Source organism: Acomys minous, assembly GCF_964271855.1.
Source record: "Acomys minous genome assembly, chromosome: 12".
NCBI classification, from domain to species: domain Eukaryota; kingdom Metazoa; phylum Chordata; class Mammalia; order Rodentia; family Muridae; genus Acomys; species Acomys minous.
Window position 1 is genome coordinate 53,457,076 of NC_140493.1, and position 20,786 is coordinate 53,477,861.

Below are 20,786 nucleotides of genomic sequence, written 5' to 3' on the forward strand. Positions count from 1 at the left end.
TTACAAGCTGAAGACCACCTGAGCTTTACAGAAGAATGGGGTGAGCATTCCACACATCCGAGGCATTCCCTTGGTTAATCTTGCTTCCATAATCCCATCTATGTCCATTCATTTTAAGAAATACTATTGTTTGTTATTTATTTTATGTGTGAGTGCTCCATCTGAATAGACACCTGCAGGCCAGAAGAGGGCATCAGATCCCTGTATAGATGGTTGTGAGCCACCATGTGGTTGCTGGGGATTGAGCTCAGAGTTTCTGGAAGAACAGACGGTGCTTTTATCCACTGAGCCATCTCTCCAGACCCAAGAAATACTATTTTTTTTATGATAAAAATAGTTAAAATATTTTAAGTTTTTCTGCTCCCAACACCTAAGGATTTTGTATTTGTTGGTGTAAATGCATAGTTAAGCTTTACATAATAACAATAAAAATATCCTAAGTATAACTAAGATAGGAAACACTACATTTGCTAAAGTATGCTGCCAAGTATCCCAGTAAGGAAGATGAAGCTGCAATTTAAAAAGAGCAGAAAGGCCTAGTGGCACTCAGAGGAAGGATAGCAGGCTACCAAGAAGAGACTTGATACCCTATGAGCATATACAGGGGAGGAGGCCCCCCCTCAGTCACAGTCATAGGGGAGGGGAGTAAGGGAAAAATGGGAGGGAGGGAGGAATGGGAGGATAGAAGGGATGGGATAACAATTGAGATATAATATGAATAAATTAATAAAATCTATTAAAAAAGAGCAGAAACACATTGGGCATATATGATGTTTGACTTTTCTGGGCTACAGCAGGTGTGTGTGTTTGTGTGTGTCTGTGTATTGTGCAACTGTATCTATGCACTGACTGACTTTGTTATCTTGTTACTAATTCCACAAACTTTCATGTCAGAAATGAACAGGATTAATAATATAAATTATAAGGCCTCACTCTTACCTGCACTGATATGTAGGTAGCATTCAAAACCACCCTTCTATACGCAGAGGCTGTGGCTCCCACCTTAGATTTATCTTCCATTTCTAGAACTCCCCAAATAATGAGCTTTTCCATTGGGGGTATATCCGTGTCAGCTACAATCCATGTTCCTAAATAATTATAAGAAATACAATGCAATTGGCACACTGAGGCTCAGGACAAGCTTAACAGCTAGTCTTGGTTTTGAAGTTCATGGTTCTTTTCCATTTAATGATTCCTCTATCTCACAGAAAGTATTCTATTGTGGTCTTGTTGCTGTTACTATTAATGTATTATTTTGAAACAGTGTTACTGTGCTTCTGAAACTGGCCTTGGACCCCTGTGCTGAAGCAACCCTCCTTTCCTGCCCTTCTGAGTCCTTGGATAAACAGGCGCAGGCCACCACACCCAGCTAATGTTATCATTGATAGATTTAAACATACAGGAAACTGGGAGAGTGTGTTTCATACCTGAGGCACAGCAATAGAGCCCATCTCTTTACACTTACTCTTCCCCAGTATGGGATGCTCAAAGACAGCCTCCTAACCACAGGCACATCTGCTCCACTGCAGAATTGGTGACCTAGACCCTAACATCTTATTTATTTTTGTGTGCTTACCTTCAGGAATAACCACATTTGCTCCTGGGTGAGGTACGGTGTAATTGTTTTCTGGGGATGATTGCCAAAAAGACTCATTGGACCATAAACTGAAAAAAGGTAATATTTTCATTAATCATCATCTCTATGTATTTAATGAGCACTTCCTTAAGGCACAGTGTTTCATAAGATGTCTTAGGAATGGTAAAATGTGAATTAGATATTTAATAATTTCATCAACTAGGCAAGTTAATATGTACAATTAGTAGTATAAAACGTACACTGTGCCTTTCTTATTGAGCAATATTACTTTAAAAATTTTGAGCAAATTTATCCTCACCAAATCTTTATTTTGACATATACCAGTTTAATTAAAACAATTTAATATAATTTGAGATATGTCAATTAATTCTGTTTTCTTATAAGATTTGGCCATAGAAAATTTAAAAAAATAGATACATCCTGTATCTATTTACATGTCTGGCAATTTGCTCTAATTCACAAACAACACTCTGAGGTAATAGTTGGTAGATTCTGTGGATGGAGGAGCAGGAAAAATGATGTCTGACTTGTCAAGGATACAAAGAAGTTATGTCCTTGACGGCAGCAGGGCAGTGGCTTGGAGTGATGGGTCTGCACCCAGAATGAAGGCCATATTAACTTGAAATACATGTGGAGATCTCATTGGAAAGAGAAGGCCTTATCCTGTTTGTAATCAGGCCTTCCAGAAACTACTTGTAATGAAACATTTCCGAAGGGATGTAATTATAAAATTGATATCTTCTTGCTGGAAATGATTAGTACTGAAATGTAAGAGAGACATTTATACACTAGTTAAAAAAAGTGATTAGTCACATGGTTAAAAAAAAAAGTAGAGAGCTATAAAAACGGATAAGTAGAAGGAAAAGATTTTAACTAAAAATTAAAATTTGAGATCAAGTATTTGAAGATTATTAAAAGTTCTCTTATGAATTTGACATGATAGGCAGTGAAACTGACACCACCTAAGACACCTTTGTAGTAATGAGGGAACTTAGGTTTTGGTGCTAGGCTGGCTATGTCGTGAGTAAGTTCAGGGCTCCTACAACTCACTATGTCACCAGGTTTCATTGTTCTCACCGACGTAGTAAAGAACTTGGCGGAAAGTCTCATAATCCAAACCAACTTCTCACAAATACAAGACTGTCAGGAACGTTTGCACCCAAGTTTTTATGAGATTTCTTCATTTATTCCCCATGGGGAGTGGATTATAAAAGCGAAAAGTGTGAGTATGGATGTATTTTGTGAACCAAAGTCATTGTGCAGGATGAAGGCAGTTTTATCTCCACCCAGGAGATATTTATGAAGAAGATTATGCAAGAGGCACCCAAGATATTAGCCGAAGAAGGCCTACATACTTGTAAGTGGCTGGTCGTTTCCTGGGAATTGGTTTCCTTGATGGTGGGTGAACGGGGAAGCAGTCTTGGAGAACACAGCAGTAAGCTTGGAAATTAATAATCACATCTTTGGCATCAGGATCTAGGGTCCCAGGGACGGGCTGGCTCTGAGGAAGGTCACTTCTCCCTGACACTGAAGCAAAGTCAACATGGTCCAAGTTAACATATTAACATGACGGTTAAGGTACTTGAATCTATACAAAGTCATAGCACTTTGGAAATATCATATACTCAGAAATAGAAAGTACACATTGAGAAACTTCAACAAGCTAGACATCATGTTAGAATATGAAGCATTAAGGAGAATGAAAAGTATCTTGACAAAAATGAATGCCTTAAGGGACTGAGAGATGGCTCAGTAGTTAAGTGCACAGGTTACTCTTCCAGAGGACCTGATTTTATTCCCACATGTCATCTCACAACTGTCTATAGCTCTTGTTATAGGGATATGACACTCTCTTCTTGCATCTGTGAGTACAAAAAAAGTACATGGCCCAGTGTGCAAGAAAAATATAAACTTAACATACACACCTGCACATAAAATAAGAGTGCCTTAAAATTTAGTTTAAATTTATTCTGTACTCTAGGTCTAATAGATGGACATGATCCTAAAGATATATGAGGTAAAATAGTTAAATAAGGTCTTCAAAAGCCTCAGAGACCTACAGAATATGGCATTGAAAGATGTTTTTATTATTCTAAAGATTCTTTGACAACAAGACAGGTTAACTCCTGGCAACACCCACCCTGCCTCAAAGAAGATGATGAGCACCAAAGAACCTCCTTATGGAGATGGCTTCAAATGTGGCAAATCAGCCACTGGGCAAAATGTCCTTATTTCTGCCACAGACAGAATTCTGCCTAAAAACGGGCAAGTTTAGATGCAGGCAGAGTCAACGGCGAAACTCTGCCAATACAGGGTAAGCAATTTCTCAATAGTTCCTGCCTCACAAATATGTCTCTCAGATATCCTGAGCCAGAAGGCTGAAGATGATGCTCCAATGTTATAGAGAGTGTTGGGTGACTGCTCAGGCAGTAAGCTGTCTCAGTCATTTTTTTTTTCATTTTGGAAGCTGCTAACCTGCCCTCCGGGTTCACTTAGGTATTTAAATTTTATCACTTTTCAAGTCTCTGATGGGGTTGAAGACCAGATAGTTTAGTCTTTCAATTAAGCTTAGTAGGTTAGGGGTTAAGATGTTTTTAGATCAAGATACATGTTTTAAGTTAATAGAGATGAGATATGATAGATATTAATCTCCATTCAGAAATTTAGACCAAGATAGAAAAGACGTTTACGTCAAGTTTTCCAAATACAAATGGCCAAATCACTATGAATGTAACATTTATATAATTCCTGATAGTCTCGTGGTCCTTCCTGCTGTATGTAGTTTATTTTACTCATGTGTAATAATATAAATGTATATGTTAAAAAGAAACATAATAAAAAATTAAAAAATTAATTCTTAAATACTTTTATTTTCTAAAAACAATTTTAAAAATATAAACGGAATGTATATCAGCTGCTACTATATTCATTTCCTAATTCTATGAAATAAAGCAATCAGAACCTTGTGTAATCATATTAGGGTTATATTAAAAAATAAAACACAAGTTTTTAAAATTAAAGGTCGTTTCCAGAATAAACTGTATGTCCAGAATTTTTTCAACAAATATTTATCAAGTTCTAATAACACAAGCTTCCTTATGTCACATATTTGTATTAAGAAATTGTTCTCATCTTTAGGTAAATTATTAGGTTAAATAATGTGTAGTGAATACATACCCAGGTAATAGAGAGTACTGGTGTTTGCCTCAAGATGCCAGTCCCCATTCTTGCTGGTGTTCCAATTTAACGGGTTTGAGGAGCCATTCCTCATATCAATAACATTAAACACATCAGGGTTTTGAGTGAAGTTATGTGATATAATTACATAGTCTTCTTCCTAAAATATTTGCAGAAAATGTGGCTTGATTTAAATAAAAATATGTTGCGTATTATGACCTAGTTTCAATGCCACGTAATTAGCCCGTGTAGTGTGTTACAATCACAGTTTGGTTCCAGTTTCCCTTTTGGCTGAAATTTATGTCTTGTTTGAGGTTTTTCAGGTCTAGATCAACAATGCTAGCTCCATCATCAAGAGAGAGAAAAGGAGCTCTCTCCTTTCTCTTTCTCACTCTTTCTCTTCCTTTTTCTTTTACACGTGCAGGTTCTCTGCTCACATGCACATACGAATGCAAAAGTAGCAGTAGTGGTTCATGTTTTTTCAAAGTGAACCTTTTCTATGGCATCTTAAACGTTGAAAATAGTGCCAGCTAGGGCTTCTGGGCCACACAAACATGCAGCGCCACAAGAAGAACGTTGAGAAAACATCTCATTCCCCACATCCTCGCCAGCATGTGGTGTCGCATTGCTGGTGGGAATGCAAACTAGTACAGCCACTTTGGAAATCTATCTGGTGCTATTTCAGAAAAATGGGAATAGGGCTTCCTCAAGACCCAGCTATTCCACTCCTTGGAATATACCCAGAAGATGCTCCAGCACACAACAAGAAAATTTGCTCAACCATGCTCATAGCAGCCTTATTCATAATAGCTAGAACATGGAAACAGCCTAAGTGTCCCTCAATAGAAGAATGGATAAAGAAACTGTGGTACATATACACTATGGAATACTATTCAGCTATTAAAAACAAGGAATTCCCGAAATTTGTGGATAAATGGATTGAGCTAGAAATGATCATAATGAGTGAGTTAACCCAGAAGCAGAAAGACTCAAATGGTATATACTCACTTATATCTGCATATTAGCCCAAGGGGCAAGTCCCACGAAAGCCTTCACTTACCAGGAAACTGAGACAGAGGGGAAGACATTCTAGTGGGACTCTAGATGAGAGAAGCATGGGAGAATAGCAAAGTAGAAGGATCCAGAGGGTCCTAGAAACCTACAAGTAGAACATTATGATAGGCAGATTTGGGCCCAGTGGTCCTGCTCAAACTAAGGCACCAGCCAAGGACAATACAGGCCGTAAAACTTTAAACCCCTACCCAGATCTAGACAATGGACAGAACGTTCTCCACAGTAGAGTGGAGAGTGGGATATGACTTTCTCACATACTCTGGTGCCTCACCTTTGACCATGTCCCTGGAGGGGGAGACCTGGTGGCACTCAGAGGAAGGACAGCCGATTACCAAGAAGAGACTTGATACCCTATGAGCATATACAGGGGGAGGTAATCCCCCTCAGGAACAGTCATAGGGGAGGGGAATAAGGGGAAAATGAGAGGGAGGGAAGAATGGGAAGATCCAAGGGATGGGATAACCATTGAGATGTAACAAGAATAAATTAAGAGAAAACACCTCATTAAAATGCTGATTACAATCGCTAGGCACTGGGGAGCTGAGATCAGTGGATGGAGCTTCTACAAACCTTTTTTTTTTTTTTTTTGGCTTTTTGAGACAGGGACTCTCTGTGTAGCCTTGGCTGTCCTGGACTCACTTTGTAGACCAGGCTGGCCTTGAACTCACAGCGATCTGCCTACCTTTGCCTCCTGAGTGCTGTGATGTGTGTGCCACCACTTCCCAGCTCTCTACGAACTTTTTAAAGATAGTAAACATTTGCAAATATGTAGCTAGATACATGTGGTGTGTATACAGGTATTGTATTCTGTAAATAATTTTCTCTATTTAGTTCACAGCACAAATAAACACTTAACTAATACTTGGGACTTGATTAAGTTGAAGCTATTACCATGGTAACAAGGACAAAGGCAGACAGAAAACACGGCACAAAAAAGCTTCTTTAGATTTAAAGTGAGTGGGTCTCCTTCCCTGCGGTGGGGAGGCCTGGTGGCACTCAGAGAAAGGATAATCAGGCTACCAAGATGAGACTTGATAGATAGCCTACAACCATATAGTCGGGGAGGAGGTCCCCCTCAGTCACAGACCTAGGGGAGGGGAATAGGGTGAAAGCAGGAGGGAGGGAGGGAGGAATGGGTGGATACAAGTGAAGGGAAAACAATTGAGATATAATCTGAATAAATTAATTAAAAATTAAAAAAAGAGAAAGTGGGTCACACAAGGTGCATCAAAGGCCTTTAAAAGATTGATTTGTGAAGTGTGAGCATTCTGAGTTTGGAAATGGCTGACTAATGGGCTAAGGAAATGGTTCAGCGGATAGCAGTCCCTGGTGTGGAAGCACAGTGACCTGAATCCAAATCCCAAGGCCAGGCATGGCTCATAATACCTGTAACTTCAGTGTAGAGCGTGCAGAGACTGGGAGATTGCTAAGACTTTCTGGCCTTCATCCTAGCTCCAGGTAAAGTGGGGGAGCCCAACTCAAGGGAGATAGCCTATCTCAAGAGACTAAGGTGGACACTGATAAAGACACAGCTGCTCATATCTGTACACACATATGTAGGTATACCACACGTACACAGACACATCCATGCTCATGTATACTTACACACTCAGAAAAGAAAAAACAACTGGGTTTGTGAGGATGACAGTGTAGGCTACTGTTTTGCCCTTTGTAGCTCTTCCTTTACCTTAAATCCGTAGAATGTGGAGGTGTATGATATGTTGCTTAAGTGTTCCGCACCTCTAAAATACCAGTTAATGTGATTTGCATTTGGAATCAGAGCCATCCACCCTGACATGTGGGTCAGCCGCTTCTTCTGAAAGGGAACGATGCTGGTGCCTGTTAGAGAACAGAAAACAGGCAGCAGCCATAAGCTGCACCTCCACGTAATGCCTCAGTTTCTGAACAAGAGAAAACACAGTCCATGACATTGCTAGGGGAGTGTTCTCTTATATTTAAAATGCCTTTAACTAAAAGCCCCTAATGTTTACCATTACGTTTAATTATGATAAAAATGCGCACTACAGTTTTCTTTCTTTCTTTCTTTCTTTCTTTCTTTCTTTCTTTCTTTCTTTCTTTTCTTCTTTCTTTCTTTCTAATAAAGATTTTATTATGTATACAGTACTCTGCCTGCATGTACACCTGCAGGCCAGAAGAGGGCATCAGATTACATTACAGATGGCTGTGAATCATGATGTGGTTGCAGTATATATATACTGTATATATAATAATAAATACGTCTTTAAAAAAACCAACCCCCACAGTAAAATATGGGGTAGAGTTCTGTTTGAAACATGAGAATCATTTTGAATTTTTATAAGAAAATTCTTGAGAGGCTCTGATGTGAAAAGAATAACAAAATCCCAATATGCCAGTCTGGATTAGACAAGACATAGGTACTTTTAGCCGTTAGCATATTACAGGAATATTTATGCTATAATATTTTGTAACTTCTATTGAAATACCTGACATTTATTTTAAATATTCAGTCACTTATAAATATAGGTAAGTGGGGGCTGTGGTACTTGGAAATGCCAATAGCATATTAAAAGACTGCCTTATAATTATTTGAAGTGCACTGAAGGAGAAAGTTAAGTATTGAAACCAGAGAAGGACAGGCAAGTGCACTTGGTTATGTCGACAATGTCCCTTCCTATAGTTGTAATCACTTATTATGTGTTTGCATTAGATGTTCACAGGTATACACTTTGCTATCAAGAAGCTGCATCATTTGGCTTTACCCAGAAAATGTAAACAATATCATTTGTAAATGCTAGAAATATTTTGTTTGGAAAAAACCCTTGATTTACCCATGCTTTCACTCATTTTCAGAATCCTTCATCTACCAAAATAATCTGTGGGAGTTTGATTCACTATAGACAGCTATTCACTTTATACAGATAATATATAATTTATGATGTTTTGGACTTAATGAGTTTTAGAATATACATTGGTATGTCATAAAAATAACAATAGTTCATTTTCCAATTAGTTACATTAGATATTCAAGCCATTATTATAAAATAGGTGTTGTGTTCGGTGACTTTTCTGAACTAGGAGCTAATGTAAGTGTCTGAACATAGGTAAAGTAAGCTAGACTGAGACATCTTGTTTAACACTATTATGTGCAAATAGATGCATTTTCAACTTTACTACATTTTCAACTAGTAAGGTTTATCAGAATACAATTTATTGGAAGTCAAAGAATACTACTAATTTGTAAATAGAAAAATACGTGCATAGGTGTAATAAGTGACAGACAGATGTGCAGACATGAGGCACTCAACGTCGCCTAGCTGAAGTGTAAGTAAGAAAACATGTTTAATTACCAGAGAAAGTCCCACACTGGCTCTGTGAGTATTGGAGAGAACAAATTCTTAGCAATGACTAAGGGAACTAAAAATTATCTGCCCCCAGACACTAAACATACTAATTGTCCTCCATAGGCCAATGAGTTGAAGATATAGCCCCCAGGGTCATGTTACCGGAAAGCAATAGAACTTTTAAAAGATGCAGTCTTGTGTGAGGGGCTTGGGTCATTAAGCATAGGCCCTCAAAAGGGGACTGTGCGATGATGATTCTATAGTTTTGTTCCCTTATGTGGTCCTCACCAAGATGCACTTTTTGGCCAGCGGTTCAAAAACAACCAGGCCTGCTAATTGCAAATGAAACTTCCAAACCTGAGCCATGATAACTCTTTCCAGGTACAAGTTATTTATCCCAGGCTTTTGTTGTAGTATCAGAAAGATGAGTGACATCATAACACACTGTGAGCAACTGTAGAGGTCAATGCAACAACCAAAGATTTATGGCACATGAAGAGCAAAGTTATGACCGCATCCCTGTTTAACTTTCCTTTTGGCTAAAAGTTGCATATGGATTGTGAATAATAATAAATTAATAAAACATAGTCCAGTAATAATGCCAGGTACAGCTGCTGTACTAAGGACAACTTTAGTACTGTTATGAATCAACAGTCCCTGGCACTTCATATGCATCTGTTGACCTAGGATATGCTCAACACATCCCACTCCTTCAGTGAGAATGACAAACATTTGTCTTTGAGACAACTCTCCTGTTCTTTGTCATAATATCCTGGTGGGGCCTCAATCAACGGAATATCCACATCTATTTAAAGTCCCTCAAGCACTCACGTTGAGCTGCGAGTCTTCCGCCTGGAATACGGCAAGTATAAATGTGCTTTGTGCAACGTTCAGAATATCGTGTAGTGACTCAAGGTGATGATAACAAGAGTTTAGGAAAACACAGAAGCGAAGTGCCTAAACTGTCCGAATTCACTTACCGAAAGAGTCTGAGAGTACCACATCTTTTTCAAGTAAAGATACCGGAGAAGGCTTGTTGAATGCTAAACGGTGGAAACTCACAGAGGCGTCACAGACAGAGCCAGGAAAACCAATGCTCCACGCAGCCTCTTGAGTGCAGTGTGAAGGGTCTAGTAAGGAGCTGTGTGGAACAACAGTGTGCCCTCTGTGCCCTGGGAAAGAAACAGAAGCAGCCCGATATAAGAAAATCAGCAAAAACTAACTTACAATGTATTGTTCCTGTGGCTACAGTATTACGAACAAGAAACCTTGGTAGATGTTTCTGTTTGCAAGCAACAAGGATACATAGGTTTTATAGTAGACTTTTCTGCCAAGGGACTTAGGACAAATGTATCGGAACACAAGGCCTGAAGCATCCACCAGAGTCAAAGTAAGAGACAAAAAATAGCGCAGGGAACTTGATTCAGGATTCACAACAAGATTCAAATCTGCTCATAGATCACGCGGTTTTAAACAAATACAGGCTTAGTTACTAGAGAAAGTCTCACACTGGCTCTATCATTATTGGAGAGAGAACAAGTCCTTAGGAAGGGCTTAGGGAGCTGGGAACTTTGCCTCCTAGATACTAAGCAAGAAAAGTGTCCTCCCTGGGCAAATGGGGTAGAAGCAATCTTTAAAACCCACACCGAGTTAGTGAAGAACAGTTATCCAGAACTGTTGTCAGAACCACTACAGTCTCCCTCCTGAAAACCTCAGTTAGGATGGGAGGCAGAAACCATCAGCTTTCTCTGGACTCGGACCATGTGAAGACTGAAGGAGTGAATGTTATTTCACCTTTCAAGGAGACTTCCAGAACCCAGCCACTGAGATCTCTAGGTTCACCTAGCAATTGACTTAAAAAGTATTAAGTAACACCTCCACATATGCGGCCTACCTATTTAGATAAGTCCATCATTAATGTTTTGTAAAGATAAAATCCTTTAGAAATTATAGATGTTTATAGAAAATGTGACATATTTTGACTAAAATGACTTAGGTGACTTAAAATGATTTTTAAAAAAACCCTAATATGTTTTTTTCTAGGTTTAACATTTTATTTAAAAATTTAATAAACATTATTATAAAAATCCTGCACAAATGATCATATACTGAATTTAACCAGATCCAAAGTCCATACCTCAACGTACGTTGCTACAGTTATAATAGCCACTCTGAAGCTAAATTTTAGTGGTCATTATTAAATTCCCTTACTCACCACCCAACTGAAAAATTCATGTCAGAGTTAGAACTAGAAAAAACAAACAAACAACTATACTATATCCTCTTTCATAATTTCTGCCCATTGAACACCTTTTAAAACAAATACAAATTTAGAACTTAAATTACAAAGGAGTTGACAGCAGGCTTGTCATTGCTTCTGAAAGTGTTCTGGTAAAGGTATATTTTGACTGCATGATTTAGAAATAGAGATAGAACTTATATCTATTAGTATGGAAGGTCACTGAGTCCAGAACTTTGGAATCATGAAAATAATTTTTATGTTGATGAAAAATGAAAGCAGAATGGTGGAGTTCTAGCATCGAAATGGAAGACAGCAGTGTCTCCACTGATGCTCCACAAACTACCATTAATTCAAAATCAAATTGCGAGTGGAGGAGAAAAAAGGGACGCGTTCAGAGGCTGCTTCGGACAGTTTGGAGCTCTGTCAAAAAAGAACGTCTCATTGGTGTCTGGGGCTTTCCTGTAACTTTCAAGTCAGTAAAGCTTACTGCTGGGCTACCATCTGTAATACTGGTGAATCCGCCTTAGCCGTTCAATGTCATGTAAACCGAAACATACTTCTGACCACGGACTGAAGAACTGTATTACCTGTAAGTGAACCGTCCACATCAATCAGTACTGCCTCATGCTCCCATCGAAAGCCGGCCTTATTTGGTGCGTGGAAATACCGGATGTCGACAAACTTGGCGCTCCAGCCTCCACATCTGTCATTGCAAACCCCAGTGATTGATGTCACCCCCAAAGCCACACAGTCATGACGGTCAAAATTCATAAAGTGTACAGATGATACAGTCAGGCCTTGACTAAAGGGGAGAACCAGGCCTTTCGAGGTGCAAAACGCAGAGCCCATTCCCAGCTCATCAAGATGACCAACAACTTTGGCGTTTTTAATCACAGCTCCGTTGGCTTCCCCCCATCCCCCGACATAAGGAGCCAGGATCCTCTTGGTCTCTATTCCAGCCTCGTAGTTATTCACCACCACAAAGTTGTGGAACTGCAGGGCCCCTCCGTTGACCCATTCAGCTCCCTTTTGACAATTCCAGACAGTGAGTGAATTAAAGACAGCAGGCACGGGCGCTGTGGACGTACAAGAGCCTGTTTGCATAGGGAAATACTCCTCAAAAATCCACAGTCCAAACCAGCCCTGAGAATGGACAGTGTTGTTAAAGAATTCTCCAAGCGGGATTCTCTTTTGGCAAATGTTTCGGTCATAGGATGGGCCGTCGGGGTGGTCGTTCATTCTGTACCAAAAGCCAAAGTGAGTGCCACCAGCAGCCACGTTGTGCCGGATGGTGTTGTTAGGGTTGGTTACCCAAAATGCAGCGGGGGTCACATCATCATTCAGGAGACTAGTGCTTTGCTGTACAAACACTGCCAAATTATACTGTAGGACGTTGCCATGTTCAATACCATCTTCTATGAAAAATGCTCCTCCCTTTATATCGTATATGATATTCCTCTCAACAATAAGATGGTGTGTGTTGTGGATTGTAACAGCTCTGTTGTAAGCCTGATGAATTGCACAGCCTCGCACATAAGACTTGAACTGTAAATCTCCAAGTAGGTGCCAATGTATTGGATATCGTCCTAAACGGAAAGACTGGCCAGCATGGAACACCTGTCAGGCCAGAAATAAAAGCTGTTCAGTGACTTCCTGTTTCAAAGTAATCTCCAATTTCATATTAAGATAGGAATATAATTACATTAATGTCCTCCACACTATTCATGTTACCATTTGGAAATAGCACTTTATTCTAAATCCAATCTTTTACATAATGCAATACAATAAGACAACACTTGTTAGGGTGTGAACGAAAGAGTGAGCACATATGTGGAGTAAGGAAGTAAAAAGGCAAACCTGCTGTTGCCAGGCAGCTTTGCCCACTACCATATGCTCAAACCTATCTTTGACTCTTTTGTGTTTTACCTCCTCCCCACAACTAAAATGAAATTGGTGCTACAGCTGATCTTTTCTATTTAACAAAATGAAGGTCCATGCCTTCTTTTTCTTGATCCTTTGATTCCTGTATATAATAACCCCTGTGGGATATTTACCAGGTGTCAGACACTGTAGTGTTTTATATGCAAGGTCACAGTCTTTACCATAATCTTAGGAGCTCGCCACTGGCTTCATCTCACAGATGAAGAAACTGTAAACAGTCCAATGGCCTCGTTCATACTTGCAAAGCTCCATGTCAATGCAAGTGGGTGTGGCTCCAGGTTAGGTGCTGTTACTAGCCATTCTGGTCTGTGTTCTTTTAAGTCTATGATCTAAATATCCAATATACAAGATGCTGACCTGTATGACTCAACATAACCTAGTTGTCTAAGGAAATAAACTATTAGAACAGCTATTTACTTATTGATTGGTTTGAGTTTTCTTTTAGATTTATTTATTTTTGTGTGCACTGATGTTTTGCCTGCCTGTATTTCTCGGAGGATTGTCAGATCCCTTGGAACTGGAGTTACAGACAGCTGTGCACTGCCATGTGGGTGCTGGGAATTGAACCCATGTCCTTTAGAAGAGTAGCCAGTGCTCTTAACCACAGCCCCCAGCTTTTTGCTTTTATTGTCTATACAGAATTATCACTATTATTTAATAGACAAACTGATTCTGGAAATCTTAACCAGTTTACATCTCAGATGCCACACACGTAATTTATCTGAAGAAAAGGTCATGGCAGATGGAAGTGTGGACTCTGTTACTATCAACGCTTTCTATAAGTGGCAGATTGGGTTTATGGACTTTGATAGTGGGTATCTAATCCCTTCCCTATTTCTCTCTTCAGTGAGTACCCGGTAATGACTGATTAGTCCTGGTTATTAAATCTGATTATGAAAAAGCCACAGAGAAGATTTCGAAATCTATAAAACATTACATGTTTGAGTAAATAAAGGAAAGCAGGAGTTTGGGTAGCAATTTCAACAAGTAGAAAGTAAACATGGTAAGGGAAGGGCTCTCTTAGGAAGAGATAACGTAAGAAGCCCAATAGAAATAACAGTAACGTGCGGTGTGCAGGCTTTGACGGAGCAGCACTTCAAACTGAGTGGAGAACAAGTGTGATGAACACACATCAGAAATGTGCCTGACATGGTTACATAAGGATGCTCTTGTGGCTAACCTGACATGAACAAGCCACAGGTGACAAAATCGTGAACAACTAGGATTTCAGGTCCTTGGTCCAGTGAAAAGGACTTGAATTTTCTGTTTTAAATGTAATATGAAGCCATTATTAGGTTTTGAATTATGGGTGTGCCTGGATCTGATTTATGCTTTTTTTTTTTTTTTTAGAAATAAAGAAGTGAACATTTGGAATGATCAAATGAGTGTTAACACTGTTCATTTATCAGCTTACTATCAGATTGGAAGTGGAGTATGGCAAACAGCAGGGGCTCAATACATATTCACTGTATGGCATGAAAGAACACGATTTAACAGTGATGTTCCTTACCTCTACGTATTCTATTCTTCCAGTTACCATGTTAGCCCCAGGTAAAGGAGCATGCAACATAATACAGCCTCCAAATTGGTCACTTCCTATTTCTTCTCCAAACTTTCCTTGGAGGCATGTCTGTGTAGCAAATTCTCCTTTAAAAATATTTAAAAATATTTAAATTATAGCGGGGTATGGTGGCATATGTCCTTAATCCCATCACTTAGGGAGGCAGAGGCAGACGGATCACTGTGAGTTCAAGGACATCCTGTTCTACAAAGTGAGTCCGGGACAGCCAAGGCTACACAGAGAAACCTTGTCTCAAAAATAAATAATAAATAAATAAATAAATAAATAATTCAAGACCTTACAGCAATATTCTTGTAAAATTTTTCTTATATTCATTCCATATCTCTTTATTTACAAATACTTTCAGTGTCATTCTGGAACACAAATATTATGTATTCATATCATCTTTTTTCTAGATAATAAAAAGGTAAGTGATCTGTCTTGTTGTCTTTGCATATCCTAAAGCATTTTTAAAAGATAGTATTAAATAATATTTGAATGGTTGAGTGAACAATGATAATGGTATTTTGTTTATAATTTTTGAAGATTCCTCTTCAAATGAGGAATTAACATAATGCAAAATTATGCTTCTGTAGTAATAGATTCTGACAGCCTAATTTCCATAAAAGGAACTATTCTCATTTTAAACAGCTTGAGACTTGTTTTCATAAGCACTGTGAGACTTGATGTAGATAAAATGACATTAGAAAATAGGTCATTTAATATAAAATATGAAGAACTTATGCTTATCTTTGAAGAAAAAGCTATTAACCAACTTGTGCGTTATTATTTAGGTACTAATGTTTACAAAACTACTGAGATAACGTGTCAAAAGACATTCTGCTTTATAGCATAAACAAGTCATTAAGGTGCGTCAATATCCAGTAATTTTATTCTGTTTGTACAGGTCCCTTGAACATCCCCAAAGCTGGCGACTTATTTCTGGCCAATGGCACATAAAACAATAGATGTCACTTCAGAACCTAAGCAGTTAGCTGGTGACTTGACTCTTGAGCCATCTCATCTTTGGTTCACATTATGAAAGCCCATATCGAGACAAAGCCTACATGAGTCTGAATTCTGAAATGATTATAACGAATAGGACCTCCTGTTGACCCATATTAGACTAGACAGATGGAGCACGAATACGAAGCATCCTTTGTCATTGAAAATCATAGATACTTTAGGCTTGTTGCTAACAGCGCATAGTATATACAGTTCTGTGGCTTGTAACTAGGGACAGTTTTGCATCCAGAAAAATACTTCTACAGCACCTGGAAACCATTTTTGATTGGCACAGTAATAGGAATGCTACTAATATCTAATTATTACAGGTCAGGCATGTTCCAAAATGCCCTGCAGTGCATAGAACAGAACCTCTTATAAAGAATGCTTTGAACCAAAATTTCAAAGGCACTGAAGCTGCCCTAGTCTATCTTAAAAGTTACAGATCTATATATCTACATACATATCTCTTCATCTTCTCATAAACCCACTTTCTATCCCGCCACCACTGAACTATTCCCTACAGTGTCTAGCTACAATGAAGCTATTCTCACATGGTTGAAAAATCCCTGAAAAAGATGAAAAGCATTATTAAAGATTTGCTAAATAAAACATCAGATACTGTATTCTACACTTCCTTGGTAAATCTAAGTGATGCAGCTTCTGGGTGACATGTGAAACCATAGTTATCAAGGTTGCATACTAAATGACCCTAAAGAATAGAAACACAGAATAAGAAATCAGAAGACTAGGAAAAGGATTTTATCAATGGGTTCCAAGCATGCTAATTTCTTCCACTTTGGTGTCAGCTCTGATCACTTTTCTCATTATATTGCAAATGATGCCAAGCCGTCAGTGTTTCCAAATCCCCATGCTTACTATGTACATACATTTTAAAGTTGAAAATAAAACAATACACTTCAAATAAGCCAACATTGTTTAAAAAGCTAGCATGGCCGCCGTCAGGCACATGGCGGCTGCTAAGAGTACCTGTGTCAAATCCGTCGGGGCATGCTGGAATTTTGTCATTCCATTCCACATTATTAGAGCCTCTTATTAAGATATTTCTTGTAAGAATTCCAACCTCTGCCCTTGCTTCAAACACAGTTCCATCGGGGAGTGTGACGGTAATTCCTAGGTGCGTGTAGTTTAGTGGCCTGGTTAGTGTAATGTTCAATCCATCAGCTGACACTGATGCAATGGTCCGTTTTTCATTCTCTCCTTGGCTGTGTCTGTAAAAATTTAAGAAAAATATATTAAAAGTTAATGTATACATTTGCTGTATTTACGAAATTACACATTTTACACATCTGAATGCTTCAGTCATAAAATTAGGTGCTTTAGAAAAAAATGTCATGGCATATGCTGAATAGATATTTGAAAAAAGTGTTTTCTACTTAGAGTAAGTTTTATGATTCATTTCAAACCTGAGTGGTTGATTTGTTCAGAGTGTGAAAAATAATAATCTGTAGCTTTAAGTACCATCCTCAGAGGTTCTTTTTCTCCCTCAGAGGTTCTTTTAAAATTAATTAATTAATTATCTTTACATATACATTTCTATTATTACACATATATATAATAGCCTACTTATAGGAAGAAGAACCATGATACAACCAGGAATTATATAAATGTTACATTCTTAGTGTTTTGGCTATTTGTATTTGACAGCCTTGAAGAAAACATTTTTCCTGTCTTGGCGTGTCTAAAATTCTGAATGTAAATCAATAAATGACGGTGACTTCATGTTCTAGCAATGACTAAAAATAGAATTGGTGGGAAAGGCTGTGCTACTGGCATCCAGTGAAGAGAGGCCAGAGAAGTTTCTAAGCATCCTGTAAGACATATATGATGGCTTCCTGCAGTAATGTATCAATCATGGCAAAGTAAAGAGTATTACAAAGGAAAGTCACAAGAAGTTTCTAAGTAGAGAAATTATTCAACTGCTGTTATTATTATATTCTCTAATATATTCAAAATTCTAGCCACAGAAAGTGAGTTTTTCTAATTTTACTTGGGCCCTGAGTCTGATGTACACAATATGATGTACACATTCATATATTTAGCCCTTTAAAAAATGTAGGGTCTATCTCACTTTCTAGTGTGCTGACAATATTTTATAGTTTCTACAAAGTGATTGGTCCTGCCAACAGGTACGCCTAGAGAGATGATTCTGTTTTCTTTAGTTCTTTGTTCTCCTGTATTTTCTTATTTTTAAAAACTGGATAAAACTCTAGTGTCATATACAAACAAGATTAAAAGTGAACTGCCTCATCTTTTTCCTCCACCATTCTAGACTTTGCTACAACCTGCATACTTCCCAGCTGGACTCAGAGCAACCAGACTGCAGGCCTCTGTCGTACTTATTTCTCTGTCCTGTCCTCTGCAGGAAGGGGCTCGTTGAGTTATTTTGCCTGCTGAGCACTTAGCAAAAGCAGAAAGATGCCAAAAGTATCCAGATAGGAGAATCTAAGTGAAACTGAAAGCAGGTCACTGTCAGGTCAGTGTCAGGTCACTGTCATGTCACTGTCAGGTTAGTGGCAGGTCACTGTCAGGTCCCTGACAAGTCACTGTCAGGCCACTGTCAGGTCACTGTCAGGTTACTGTCAGGTCAGTGGCAGGTCACTGTCAGGCCACTGTCAGGTCACTTTCAGGTTAGTGGCAGGTCACTGTCAGGTCACTGACAGGTCAGTGGCAGGTCACTGTTGGCCACTGTCAGGTCAGTGGCAGGTCACTGTTGGGTCACTGACAGGTCAGTGGCAGGTCACTGTCAAGTCACTGTTGGCCACTGTCAGGTCAGTGTCAGGTCACCGTTAGGTCACTGACAGGTCACTGTTAGGTCACTGAGAGGTCAGTGTCAGGTCACTGAGAGGTCAGTAGCAGGTCACTGTCAGGTCAGTGGCAGGTCACTGAGAGGTCAGTGGCAGGTCACTGTCAGGTCAGTGGCAGGTCACTGTTAGGCCAGTGGCAGGTCACTGTCAGGACAGTGGCAGGTCAGTGTCAATGCTTTGTTGAAGTAAAATATTAGACTCTGGAGTGTTACAAGGGGAAGATGGACACTTGGCATGAAATGGACATGGAAGTTTTGAACAGCTTAAGGCCTTAAAAAAAAAAAGGATAATGATAAAGGAAACTAGAGGATACAAAACAAACTTACATTCCACGATAGTAGGTGGCACAGAACCTAGAATCCCTGAGGGGCCATGGGAGGAGCTGCTGGAAAGGGCCTGGGAGAGGTAGAGAGGTCAAGATGTATAAGGGAGAGTAAGCCAAGATCTCACAGGTGGTATGTGGAAGCAGTTTAGGCTGTGCTTGCACTGTCTTAGATCAAGAGGCTATAGAAACTTCTTTAGAAGAAAATAGGTTTTTTTTAAGGTGGTTATATATCCCAGCTTTATCTCAAACTCACTATGCAGCTGAGGATGCTCTTAAACATCTGTTCCTCCTGTGTCTACCTATTGAGTGCTGGCTTTACAGGCATGCACCACCATGCCCCAGCTTATGTAGTGCTCTAGCCAGAAGCCGACTGGGGCTCCAATGCATGCCAGGGCAAGCACCCTACCAGCCCAGCTGCTGCGCCCCCAGGACGTTCTAGATGGTATTTTTAATGTCACAGGAACCTAAACACATTCCCCCTACTCCTTTAGTGACATGTCCTGCCTACAAGGCACTTTCCTGGAAGCACAGTTCGTTATTGGGCCAATCGTCTCACTGCATCTTCACAGTAGGTATGTGAGGTAGGAAGGGATAGCGTTTGAAAATCTGCTGGAGCCAAGACAGACCGAGTCACGGCCATGGTAAGTGGTACTGCTAGGAGTGGACACAGGCCAACCCCCACCAAAAGACATTTTCTTTTTCTAGCGTTAAAATTTTAATTTTTAAATATTTACTTAGAAATAATTACATAATTCCTATCCCTTCTTTCTCTTATATCCCTCCCATATCTGGTTACGACCTCTCCCTGCCACTTCCCAAATTCACTACCTCCTCTTCTTTAACCAGTGTTGTTACAGAAAAGTCTTTCTCTTAACCTTGGTTTGAAAATTCTCAGATTGGATTCACCTATGAATAGCAAATTAGATTTGATGGGAAACCCCTTAGTTCATATGTCTTGATGTTTTGATTGTAATCCTAGTTTTTAAGAGCTAAGCTATCTCTCTAGCCCTAATTCATGTTACCTAAAACCAGCTCTATTCTAAATTGTAAAAGTTGCTCTTTTATCCCACATAGAAAGGATAGAAATAAGGATTTCCTATTCTATTCATGGGCCCTATGGTTGCCCTCCTTTTTTGTTTATTTTTGTCATTCTATAATTTAAGTTTCCTTCTCAGGGCAGGGGGAATAATAAATAGACGCTTACAAAGATACATTTGTAAGTATATATTTATCTCTTCCTAACATCTGCAGGCCTATCTTTAACTTGAAAAGTGGCATCTTGCAATTTAATTTTTAAACTCAGTCACGGGCTTGGAAGATCTGTTTCTTGTCATAATTACTCTTCATTTCCTGATAAATATAGTCGGATGCAATCTTAGTGTCTGTAATCTGAATATTGAGCTCCACCAAAGCTCCTCTCGTCCCTGCTCCCTCATATTCTCGGGGCGGCTCTGCTATATTTTCACTTTATAATTGCTTGGATATGTAACTAAATGGACGTTAGGGGGGCACAGCTGTGACGTGTCAGGCATTTGGAAGCTTCTGCCAGCTCTCTCATTGCGTACGGGATGTCTTCTCTTCTTTATCACTTCCTCCAGTTTTGCTCCCTAGGAAACACTGCCAAATCTGGAAAATAATGGAGTTCCACCTGCTGCTGAGCCACATCCTCTGGTGACCCCAGACAAAGAAGCTCATTTACCGTTTTGGTTTCAT

General features: G+C 39.2%; 1 protein-coding gene across 1 annotated transcript in view; it reads right to left on the reverse strand.

Annotated features, from left to right (window-relative positions):
* The window catches only part of PKHD1L1 (PKHD1 like 1), a 144,008-nt gene that overhangs the window by 43,313 nt on the left and 79,909 nt on the right, over positions 1-20,786 (reverse strand). Inside the window, exons 47-55 of the mRNA XM_084803031.1 lie at positions 16,911-17,152; positions 14,865-15,001; positions 12,001-13,030; positions 10,152-10,343; positions 7,536-7,687; positions 4,775-4,934; positions 2,953-3,124; positions 1,577-1,665; positions 940-1,088 (exon numbers count right to left, since the gene is read on the reverse strand). Of these exons, the coding sequence (XP_084659157.1) occupies positions 940-1,088; positions 1,577-1,665; positions 2,953-3,124; positions 4,775-4,934; positions 7,536-7,687; positions 10,152-10,343; positions 12,001-13,030; positions 14,865-15,001; positions 16,911-17,152 (2,323 nt within the window). The remainder of the gene's footprint in view (positions 1-939; positions 1,089-1,576; positions 1,666-2,952; positions 3,125-4,774; positions 4,935-7,535; positions 7,688-10,151; positions 10,344-12,000; positions 13,031-14,864; positions 15,002-16,910; positions 17,153-20,786) is intronic.